General features: G+C 41.5%; 1 protein-coding gene across 1 annotated transcript in view; it reads left to right on the forward strand.

The window, feature by feature from the left end:
• The window catches only part of MTHFD1L (methylenetetrahydrofolate dehydrogenase (NADP+ dependent) 1 like), a 187,050-nt gene that overhangs the window by 55,020 nt on the left and 119,366 nt on the right, over positions 1-12,664 (forward strand). Inside the window, exons 14-17 of the mRNA XM_038526323.1 lie at positions 199-306; positions 1,348-1,422; positions 2,860-2,962; positions 8,733-8,809. Of these exons, the coding sequence (XP_038382251.1) occupies positions 199-306; positions 1,348-1,422; positions 2,860-2,962; positions 8,733-8,809 (363 nt within the window). The remainder of the gene's footprint in view (positions 1-198; positions 307-1,347; positions 1,423-2,859; positions 2,963-8,732; positions 8,810-12,664) is intronic.

The raw sequence follows: 12,664 nt of genomic DNA on the forward strand, positions 1-12,664 counted from the left end.
GGAGTGAAAGATGAAAGAATTGGTGGTGAGATAGTCCACTTAAGAGTTCTTTGTTGTCAAGTGGAAAACTCTTGACATTGAGTTTTTGATTTAGTCTATTTTATGGACTTAACTCATTATGAGGGATGTTTAATTAGTGCAATAGTTTATTCGTTCTTGTCCAAGGCCAGTAGAATGAAGTGTCCATGTCATTTATAGTTCAACCTTCATTTGACTGGGGACATCCATGCCATCACCGCTGCCAACAACCTGCTGGCTGCCGCTATTGACACAAGGATTTTGCATGAAAACACTCAAACCGATAAAGTAAGAAAGTTTCCTTGTTGGCCATTTTGGGCATCTTATCCTGGGATTTCTGGATTCCTAAAGGGTTCATGGGAAAACTTTGATGTCTGTAATTTGTATGAAATTGTATTAAACATTTTGTGAACTCTCCATGTCCTTATTTCTTGGGGAGAAAATCCATGCTTTGGTCAGATTCTCAAGGGAGTTTATGACCATTGCCAGTTGTTGGCTAAATTATGTGAGTTCTATTATTTAAGGCAAATTTTCTTTGAGACAGGATTTTATTTATTTTTTTAAAAAAGATTTTATTTATTTATTCATGAGAGACAGAGAGAGAGAGAGAGAGAGAGAGAGAGGCAGAGACACAGGCAGAGGGAGAAGCAGGCTCCATGCAGGGAGCCTGACGAGGGACTCGATCCCGGGTCTCCAGGATCACGCCCTGGGCTGAAGGCGGCGCTAAACAGCTGGGCCAACGGGGCTACCCGAGACAGGACTTTAGTGATTCAATCTCTGGTCTGTACTAAGGGGATTGGAAAGATCTCTTTTAAGACTGTAATGTTACGTGTAGCCCTTCTAGATGTGCTGAGACAGAGATTAGACCCTTTGTTGGGCTTCAGGTGCATCCAGCTAATGTAAAACCCACACCTGATAGGGGATAGAGTACCAGGTGCTAATTCCTCATAGACCTAAGATGTGGATAAAAGTGGAACTTGCTGGCATATTTACAAGGGTCCTGACTTCCTCTAATTAAAGTAATCTCTTGTGAGTTCTTGAATCCAAATATAGATAAATATTAATTTAATGGTTGTGAGGCTATGTAAATCAAGAAATATTTATATTTACAAAGTCTTTGCAATGTGCCTTATTTCAGATCTAGTCAGATTTATTAAAACGATAGAACTTAAGGCTACATTGTTTATATTACCCAGGAATTTTAATAGGGTCTCTAATCTAAACAGCTGGGTTATAAATGTAATGAACTTTGTCATATCCTGTGACTTATCCAAGTCATAGTTGGCCCTTAAACTTTTGTGGGGTTTTATTTGTGTTTTGTGTTTTTAGGCACTGTATAATCGACTCGTTCCTTCAGTGAATGGTGTTCGAGAGTTTTCAAGCATTCAACTTGCTCGGCTGAAAGTAGGTTTATGGTTCGTGGCTCTTCAACAAGAAAATAATCCTAGAAACAAATCAGAAAAATGATCAAAGCCAGCAATTTTAAACTTGATTTGATTTGGGTTTTTAGATACTCTTTGGGGCATTAAACTCTAGAGACAGAACAACATAACAGAGAGAAAAGAACCAGAAGCCTGAGACATGGCTACACCAAAGAACAAGTAGGCAGATTAGTTCCCCTTTTGCGTCTCAGTCCTTTCAACTATAAACTGAGAGAGCTGCTTTGCTGACCTAGAGTACCCCAATCAGCTGACAAATCAAATTTCCAAGAGTCCTTCTCTTTCATGAATTTTCTTTGATTTCTAGGAAATAAGATCTAGCCTCTGAAAACATACCTGTATCAGGTTTTATTACAGGAAGATGCTAAGGTTTTACTAGTAGAAACAATCTTAATTTTTACCCATATTATCATTTCCTTGTTCTATCTGTTGTTATTATACTCATCACATTGATTGCCCCTTGCTCTTTTCATAGACCAAAAACTAATTTTAATGGTATAAGTGATGGCCACTGGTTGGTGATAATTGATTTTTTTTTTTTTAAAGATTTATTTATTTATTTATGATAGTCACAGAGAGAGAGAGAGAGAGAGAGAGGCAGAGACACAGGCAGAGGGAGAAGCAGGCTCCATGCACCGGGAGCCCGACGTGGGACTCGATCCCGGGTCTCCAGGATCGCGCCCTGGGCCAAAGGCAGGCGCCAAACCGCCGCGCCACCCAGGGATCCCTGATAATTGATTTAAGAAACTCAACCCTCCCTGCTTCTTCCTGAACCAAATTTGGTTAACCAATTTGTTAAGAATACTGTATAATATACTAACCTCAGCAGCCACGACCTATATAATTTCTGTTGGCATTTGTACTTTCAGATTATTTTCTTATTCTTCATTATGAATTTTCTTAGACTGTTTCCTTTACAGAAATAGATGCACTGAGAGTTATTTTTTTTTCACAGTGAATTAGAAATAACTTGTTTTAAAAACATAGGCATCAACTTGAGTTATTGGTATTTGTATTTGAAAGAAGAGTTAATGAACTGGAACATCAATTATGTGGACAGCGGTTTATGTCCCTTCTGAAAACAGCACATTTGGCCACGTAGCACAATCCCAAGAGTCTCGGGCCTAGACAGCAATAAGTAATATTCTTTGTGAACTAGCAACCATGCCTTATTTTGATGTCATTTTAGGGTATATTACAAATATCAATGTCTTCCATTTCAGGGACACTTGGGCTTGGGCTTATTTATTGCATTGGCCTTACCTACAACTTTCTTAGTTAAGTGTAGCTTTAAAAAGATTTTCTGGTCATGGAGAAAATAAAATAAGAGGGATAATTTTGGTTACATTTTGCTTTCTATTCCTTGCTAAAATATATCACATGTTTTTGTCTTCATCGTTAGAAACTGGGAATAAATAAGACTGATCCAAGTGCGCTGACGGAGGAGGAAGTGAGTAAATTTGCACGTCTCAACATTGACCCCTCCACCATCACGTGGCAAAGAGGTAGGTGCTGGTTGCCGGGTCGGGGATGACATTTGTTCCAGCTCTTAAATCCCTTTCAAGCACACAGTTTCTTTCTTTCTCTTTTTTTAAGGATTTTATTTATTTGAGAGAGAGACTGAGTGGTGAGGAGGGGCAGAGGGGGAAAGAGAGAGAAACTGATTCCCCACTGAGTAGGGATCCTGACTTGAGGCTTGACCCCAGTACCCTGGGATCATGACCTGAGCCAAACAGATGCTTAACCGACTGAGCCACCCAAGCATCCCAAGCCCACAGTTCCATTTCTTCCCCCTTGCCCTCCCGGCCTGTGGTCTAGAATCCCTCATTGATTTCAAGCACTGTTTTTTGCCTCTCTTCTTCTCTGACACCCCCCACCCTCACCTCCTATCTGGGAGGAAAAGTCACTCCCCTTCTTGACTCAGCTGCTCTGCTGGGCTCGCCCTATCTCTCCCCCTTACACACATCCACGGAAAATTACTTGGTTCTCTCCTCTGTGGATAGTAGCACATGATAATGCTCAGAGTGTCTTGGAAGGGTTAGGTGGTCTGGATTCCTGACCCTTGTGTGTGTTCTTCTCAGACCTGCCCACTTGCCTTTATCGCTTCTACTGACTTCCAGAACATTTCTATCAGTTGCCTGGTTGACTGCAGCTACCTTTTAATAGATGTTCTTATATGCATATCCATCCCCGGTTCACTAGGTTCGTAATATGGAGATGCTGTTCTGTCACTTTGCTCAGAAGCCCCCATCCTGTGTGATAAAATCCTGAATGGGGTACAGTGGCCGTTACGTAGCTTGGCCTGAAGCACCACTGCAGTGTGGCCCTGTATACTTCCCTCTCTGTCTGCTTTCCAGGCAGCTGGGCCTGACCCTGTCCTTCTGCCTGTCTTGGCCCACCATCCAGTCCATCTCCTTGCGTAGACTCTCCCAGAGACAACCCTGGTCCCCCCCTTCATGAAGCTTTCCCTCTGGGAATCCACTTAACCAGTTCATTAAGAACTTAGTGTTTTCCCACAATTATGAGGTGGAGAGACAAAAACTAGAAAATGAGTCTCGGCTCCACCATTTTTTTTTTTAAGAATTTATTTATTTATTCATGAAAGACACAGAGGCAGAGACACAGGCCAAGAGAGAAGCAGGCTGCTTGCAGGCAGCACCACGTGGGATGCAATCCGGGGTCTCTAGGATTACTCCCTGGGCCGAAGGCAGGAGCCAAACTGCTGTCGGCTCCACCATTTATTTTATTTTTTTTTTATTTATGATAGTCACAGAGAGAGAAAGAGAGAGAGGCAGAGACATAGGCAGAGGGAGAAGCAGGCTCCATGCACCGGAAACCCGATGTGGGATTCGATCCCGGGTCTCCAGGATCGCGCCCTGGGCCAAAGGCAGGCGCCAAACCACTGCGCCACCCAGGGATCCCCGGCTCCACCATTTATGAGCTGTGCAACTTTTAACAAATAACTTCTTCCATTTTCTCATTTGTAAAATGGAATAATAATAACCAGTATCTGTCTTATGTAGCTCCACTGTGATAGGAGAGTGCTTTACAAACTCTATAGTTCCAACTGAGCAATCAGCAGATGCCATCGTGGGAATAGTTGTAGGATATAGTTTTCTGAGTGTTTGTCTCCCAAACAAAAGGTGAGTAACAAAAAAAAAAAAAAGAGTAACATCATTTTGGAAACTCAAAAAAATGTTTTTATTATAAAAGTAAAAATGTTATAAAAATTTTGGAGATGTCTAGAAAGAAAAACACGTTGCCATACTAATAAAAATGCTATTCGGTTTTTTTGTGCATCTGGAATTTGTGTATAATTAATTTTAATTTAGGCAGATCAATTTTAGATCCTACTGGTTTCATTTATATCTTAAGTAGCATGCTCCGTTTAGTTAGATCTTTGTTGTAATGATAATTTTAAATGGATCTAGAATATTTATTTGTAGATTAACCATAATTCACTCTATTATTTAACAGATAAACATCAGTTGTAATAATGGATATGAACATTATTAGCATTTTATTGGGAAGCCTATTTTTTTTTAAGAATGGAACTTTTGAGGCAGCCTGGGTGGCTCAGCGGTTTAGCCTTCGGCCCAGGGCCTGATCCTGGAGACCTGGGATTGAGTCCCATGTCAGCCTCCCTGCAGGGAGCCTGCTTCTACCTCTGCCTATCTCACTGCCTCTCTCTCATGAATGAATAAATAAAATCTTTAAAAAAAAAAAAAAAGAATGGAACTTTTGGGGCACCTGGGTGACTCAGTCAGTTAAGCATCTGCCTTCAGCTCAGGTCATGATCTCCGGTCCTGGATCTAGCCCCCATGTCAGGCTCCCTGCTCAGTGGGGAGCCTGCTTCTCCTTCTCTCTCTGCCCCCCACCCCTGCTTGTGCTCGCTTGCACTCTCTTTCTTTCTTTACCAAATAAATAAAATCCTAAAAAAAAAAATACTAAAAAAAAAAAAAAAAAAAAAAAAAAAAAAAAAAATACTGGAAGTGACAACTTAAAAAAAATTATTCCAGGTAAATACTAGAATTATATGATTTTTATGGCAGCAGAGTGAAGAAAATGTTATTGGTATAAACAAGCAATCCAGATTGGGGGAGTTTAGAATGATATTTGCTAAGTAGTTTTGGTCTTATTCTCATGAATTAATGTAAAAAATGGTACTCTTTGTCAAATGAATTGAGGATATTTAATGCACTTTTTTAAAAAGATTTTATTGATTTATTGGAGAAAGAGAGCATAAGCAGGAGGGGAGGGACAGAGGGAGAGGGAGAAGCAGACACCCCACAGAGCAGGGAGCCCCATATAGGGCCCAATCCCAGGACCTGGGTTTTTTGTTTTTTTGTTTTTTTTTTTTAATTTTATTTAAAGGCAATATAAGATTTGACCTGGAAATAGTGTAACCTTAGTGATGAGACTAGGTCCTTCTATGATTTGATAACTAGAGGGGGACATTTAGGGACTGCCTGAAGCTGAACACTTCTTTTCAGACTATACTAATGGCATATATTTATGTAATAGCCACCCTTTCCTTTCTGCCTTTGTAAGAAATGTAACTGGTGGATCTTTCATCCTGTGCCTCCTATCAGAAGTCTATAGGCCTCATTGCCTGGCAGTAGTGTGGGACCAGAGCCAATAGACTATTCCAGAAACAATGAACATTAAAAGCCATCGAGCCATTTTGTGGCTCCTAGAGGAGTTTGAGTCTCCGGCTCTCCGAGCACCACCATCCCTGGGGATGGGGATCCAGTCTTCCGTTCTTCCCTTGCTCATTGGTTCATCCACCTCCTGGACTGTTAGACCAAGGTCCCACAAGCCTCAGTCACCCTCAGTAAAGTGACATCAATTACTAGCTCCCAACACTGCCCTGACAATGCTCAGAGAATCATGACAGTTCTTTTGAAGCCAAAATAGTAGCCCTGCCCCCAATGCCACCTTGTACAGCCCAGAACCTGAGCGGCTATTGGTTGTTCCATAAGCCACTAGGCACGCCTTGGGTGGTCCTCAAGACCCAGGCATCATAGCAGTGCCAGAGGCACCCTTCAAACCCACACTCACCTGTACCTTCCTCATCTCCCCAGTGTGTGTAAATGCATCCAATCAGAGATTGGAGGGTTTTTTTTTGTTTTTAAAAGACTTTTGTTAATGAGAGACACACAGAGAAAAACAGAGACACAGGCAGAGGGAGAAGCAGGCTCCCTATAGGGCCTGATGTGGAACCCGATCCCAAGACTCCAGGATCACGCCCTGAGACAAAGGCAGATGCTCAACCACTGAGCCCCCCAGGCGTCCCTCAGAGATTGATGTCTTGTTCATCTTTGCATCCCCTTACAGCTAGCCTGAGACCTAGCATAAAAAGTGCCACTCAGTAAATATTCCGAGAATGAATAAATATATTTCTCATTCCACCTTAGCTCTATCATTTAGAACCTGGGAATTATGTATCACTAACTTAGCATTCCCTTTTGCTATCTATTGTGTGTGCAGGAATTTAATTTTCACGTCTCTTAGGTGGGCAGCACCAACCTATCCACATACCTCTCCCTGAGCATCAGAAGCCTGCTGGGGGGTGAGGCACCCCACTTTGCCGGGGCCACACTGGATGCACACTGTTTCCAATGCCACTGCTTAGAGCTGATATTGCCAGCCTTTTTTTTTTTTTTTTTCTTTTTGGCTTGTTTGTGTTCTCTTTGCTAAATAACAGGCAGCTGAATTTCCAACACAAACATCATACCCATCTTATGCCAAGATTGTGTATACTACAGATGAGAGTAGGAAGTGTTTTTGCTATGACTGCACCATGGTTCTTGGGAATAAGTAGTAGCTAGTGATAGTTTCGAAAAGCGTTCCTTTCTCTTTATATACTCTGCTTGGACCTTAAGATCATACAGGCTTCTGTGTGTTTGATGTGTGATGTTTGATGCATGCCTGTGTGTTAGTGTGTCTGAGTGTGTGCATAAAGTGTGAGTGAGAGAGGGCGTGTCGTATGGAGAGTGACACCATCAGAGTCAGGCAACAATGGGTGGGCGAGGTGGGCTGGCCGGCTAGTGCTTTGTGTGTGAAAGAAAAGGTTAACATTTTTCGTGTGATAGATGCTTTCAGCCCCCAAATACAGAATTCTGGTTATCATTTTTGTCAGTGTTATATAGTATGTTTAATATATCAGCTGTATCTTGTCAGTGTGGGCAGTTTGTTGTTTGAAGCCGATAAATTATTAGTGAAGCCTATGTCCTTCTGGCTTATTTCCTGGCATTTTAATTTTGGTTTTCACTGAACAAACCTAATTTTCACAAACAAATGCAAATCAGTGCAGTTCAGGAAAATCAGTGAAAGCAGGACAAAGAATTGGTTCCTGCTTTAATCACAATTGACTTCTTCCCCCCATGTTACTACTTTATTTATTGTATTGGAGCAAAATATACATATTGTGACATTTTAACCATGAGTGTGCAATCCGTGGCATTAAATATGTTCACAAGGCTTATGGTTATGCCATCCCCACGATCTATACCCAAAAACTTTCATCATCCCCAGGAAAAACTGTAGCTGTTAAACAATAATCCCCCTCAGCCCCTGACAACTACTGTCCCACTTTCTCTATGAATTTGGTAGTTCATATAAGTGAGATTATACATTTGTCCTTCTCTATCTGGCTTATTTCACAATGCATAATATTTTCAATATCTATCCATGTTGTTCATTCCCTTGGGGTTTTCTGGCTGTGTAATATTCTACAGACCACATTTTGTTTATCTATTCATCCACTGATGGAAGCTTGGTTATTCAACCTTTGGGTTTTGAAAGTAACGCTGTAGTGACTGTGAATGCTTGGATATGTGTTCTTGTCCCTGCTTTCAGTCTCTTGGTTATATATACCTAGTGTAACTGCTGGGTCATCTGGTTGTTTAGTGTTTTAGCCCTTTCAGACACTAAATTGGCTTTTTATGACTTTGGGTTAAGTGTAAAATGTGACCATTTCAGAAATGTTTTTCTTTTACTGCCTAATCAAAAATGACACCCTGCCCTCCTACCACCCTGACACACTCTCTCATATTACCTCCTTTATTTTCTTAAGGCATTTATCCAGGACTGATATTTTCTTGTTTATCAGCTCCCTCTTGATGTCTGTTCACTGGAATGTCAGCTGCAGGCTGGCCAGATCTTGTCTCTTGCTCCCTCCCCACTGCTTCCTTGGCATTCACAACAGCTCCAGACACATACAGGGCAGCCAGTCCATACTTGCTGACTGAAGAAGCTTTTTCTCTTTTTCAGTATTGGATACAAATGACCGATTTCTACGAAAAATGACGATTGGGCAGGCACCCACAGAGAAGGGGTATTCCCGTCAGGTATGTGGCTCTGTTCTTGCTAGCATTAGTTTACACCAGCCCTGAAGCTGGTTCTCTGCTTTTCTCTTCCTGGTCATCCACCTAGCCAGCGGTCAGTGAGTTTCTCATCAAGGTGTTGCTTCCAATCCCTCAGCAGGACTAGGAGAGGATCAGGAGGCAGAAAGGCCCTGGTACTTTCTTCCCATCCTTTTCCTGGGTAATCTTAGTTGTAGTTCTGGGAAGAGCTGCTCAGGGTGTCTTCTGAATATAAATTGTTACGTATTTTATTGCAAATCTGCCAAGTTAATACTACATCTGCATAACAACTGAAGAAAAAAACTCAAACACATTGCTCAAGTCTCATAAACCAAAGAATAAACACCTCATTGTTTAATAGCCTGAAGTGTTTTTAAAGAAATACAAAAGGTAAATTATGATGTTTACCTTCATTTCACGTAGAGTGGGATACTTAGGGAACATAAAATCATTCTGTGATTTTTTTTTTTTTAATCAGGTACAGCAAGTGTCTAGATTTTTAAAAAATTTTTTAATTTTTTAATTTTTTTTTAAAGATTTTACTTATTTATTTAACAGAGAAAGAGCACAAGCAGGGGGAGCAGCAGACTGTGAGGGAGAAGCTGGCTTCTCACTGAGCACAGAGTCCATTGTGGGCTTGGTCCCAGGACCCTGGATCATGACCTGAGCCTGAGCTGAAGGCAGACACTTAATCATCTGAGCCACCCAGGCGCCCCTAGATTTTTTTCTTATAATAAACTTCATATTTTAAGATGATATTAGATATATGGCCTTTTTTACATTGTCAAATTTTTGTTAGTGAAAAAATAATCCCTTTTACTATAATATTCAGTTCTCATACCTAATAGACTTTTGGACCTTTTGAATAATTTTTAATTAAGCAGCAAATATAAGGACTGAATCAAGACAAGCTAAGTCCATGCACCTTCCCTCCCTGCTCCTCCGCATCCTGGAACTTGCACAAGTGAACTGATTTCCAACAGTTAGTCCATATCTGGGCTAGAAAACCAAAATTATTGCCGTATAATTTCAGGAAGCTTCTGAAAGATGGGAAGATGGAGTTGGATTTGTGGAGGAAAGTCCCAAACATGGTGGGAGTGTTTTAGGGGGGTCTCTACATTCAGTGGTAATAGATACCCTACTTCAGAGTTAGAGTGGGCCCACACACTCTTCCAGGTCAGCATACGGGGACAGCCCCCAAGAAGGAAACAGCATCTCACAACACCTGTGCTGAGCTGCAGCTTGGGAACCTTAGTGTGATCCTGAGGCCAGTGCACCGCCGAGCCCCAGGATAGCCGTCACACCACAGTCACAGACTTGTGTGTTTACTCTGCCTCCTGTTGGCAGTGAAAAGCATCTTGCTCAAAGAAAAGCAGTGTATTGTGGCCCTTTAAAACAAAAAAATTATTTACTTATTTTAGAGAGAGAGCATAAGAAGGAGAGCCAAGAGAGAGAGGGAGAGTCACAAGCAGACTCCCTGCTGAGCATGGAGCCCAACGTGGGTCTTGATCTCACCACTCTGAGATCATGACCTGAGCTAAAACCAAGAGTTGGACATTCAACCGACTGTGCCACCCAGGTGCCACAATTGTGGTACTTGTTTTAAGGAAATGGCAGCCTTTTCTCATCTTGCAGAGGGCATCCAAATGACTAACCATGGCCCTGTGAGTGAGCACAAGTCTGGAAACAAAACATCAGGGAGTCCTGGGCCCTGCCCTCTCTGATCTCTAGAGATAGGCTAGGTCCATCAGAAATGAGGTCCACTGATAGGTCAAAATGAGTATTAAAGCAAGGCATCACCAGCATCAAAAGTAAACCTGCATCATGAAATGTGACACCAAAGCCAGTAAAGGGGAAGCTCATAATAATCCAAGCGAAACAAGATGATAAGTCCTTGTGGGAGGAGTCTACAAAAAAATACCATCAATGTTCTCAGAGGATTGAGAGAGCCCTCATACAAGGAGAATTGGCTGCTGGGAAGAAAATAGGTGAAAATCTTGTAAGGAAAACAATGATGTGAAAATAAAAATTGTGTCAGAAAGAGAACTAGCCTAAGTGGATTAGGGAGGGCAGTGCAACCCAAGGAATTCTGTCCAAACATGGTACCAAAGGGAAAGCCATAGCAAGTATAAAGAGAAAGGCAGGAGACAAGGGGCACACATCAAGAAGTTCTAATATACATCTCCTAAGAGTTCCAGGTGAGAGGAAAGAGAAGGGAGGGAAGAAAGTGTGTACAGAAATAATAGAAAGCAAATATTCTGATTTTATAGAAAACATGAATTTTCACATTAGAGACTCTACCAAATGCCCCACAGGATGAGTGTAATACACAAACACTAAGGTACAACAAAATTCCAGAGAGCTGCCACAGAGAAAAAGTCCTGATTGTTCACGCAGGAGCAACCCCCAGGTTGGCATTAGATTTCTTATTGACAGCACCCCAAGAGAAGGGACACTGGGAAATTGATTCTGACTTCTGGGGAAATAAAATTTTCAACTAGAATCCTTGAGAAGGACAAAAGGCCCAGCAACAGACAGGCTCAATAGAAAATACAGAAGCAGCAGCTGGGACAAGTCAGATCCATTAGCAGTTGCTGTAGATGGGAATTGTCACTGACAAGAAATGCAGAGACTCGGAAGAATAGATAATTTTGACATCATAAAATGTTACGATCTTGAACATGAAAAGTTGACACATACAAAAACATAAAAAGACCAGTAACAGAGTGGGAGGGAATGCTTGCTTTAGATATAACAAAGGATTAATGCACCAAACATAAGAAGAACTTCCACAATGTAATACTCAACATACAACTCTCAAGAAGGCTTTCACAACTCACCCTTTAAAACTGAGACTCCCTGGGAGCACCTAGGGGGCTCAGTTGGTTCAACATCTGACGTCAGCTGGGGTCATGATCCCAGGGTTCCTGGATGGAACCCCACATCTGGCTCCCTGCTCAGCAGGGAACCTGCTTGTCCCTCTCCCTCTGTCCCTCCCCATGTTTGTGCGCTCTCTCTCTCTCCCTCTCTCTCAAGTAAATAAAACCTTTAAAGAAAACAAACTGGGGCTGCTTGTCCCATAACCCCCTCTTTCCTGCCAGCAGTCTTTATTTTCTGCCTCCCCTGACCCAAACAGGAGTTTTATGAGGGCATAGGTTTTTGTCTACTCTCTTCCCTGCTGTATTGTCAGAGCAGAGAACTTTGTTATATAGTAGTAGTAAGTAGTAGGTATTCAATAAGTAATTGCTAAATAAATGCATAGAATAAGAGCAGTTTATAAATACAGAAATAAAATGCCAACAAGTGATCATAAACTGCAAATTAAACCAAAGAGGTACTGGGCACCTGGATGGCTCAGTGGTTGAGCATCTGCCTTTGGCCCAGGTCATGATCTCAGGGTTCTGGGATGGAGTCCTGCATCAGGCTCCCTGCAGGGAGCCTGCTTCTCCCACTACGTATGTCTCTGCCTCTCTCTCTATGTCTCATGAATAAATAAAATCTTTTTAAAAACAAAACAAAACAAAAAAACGAGGTACTATTTACCTGTGAGTTTATGAAAGCAAATAATATTTAATGTTCCTGAGGATAGAAAAAAAATAGGGGCATTTATAAATAGCTTAGCTGGAGTATAAACTGATAAAGTTTCATGGATGATCATTTATTTGTATTAGAATTTGAAATGACCCAATAATTCTGGCTTCAGGACTAAAGATGTAGAAAAATAAAGAAGGAATTTTTGCTCATATGCCCCCCCCCCCAAAAAGGCAGTGTTTTAGGATATTAATTGCAGCATTATTTGTAATGGTGAAAATTTGAAACAGTCTAAACATCCATCAGGAG

This window comes from Canis lupus, chromosome 1 (genome assembly GCF_011100685.1).
Source record: "Canis lupus familiaris isolate Mischka breed German Shepherd chromosome 1, alternate assembly UU_Cfam_GSD_1.0, whole genome shotgun sequence".
Classification (NCBI taxonomy): Eukaryota; Metazoa; Chordata; class Mammalia; order Carnivora; family Canidae; genus Canis; species Canis lupus.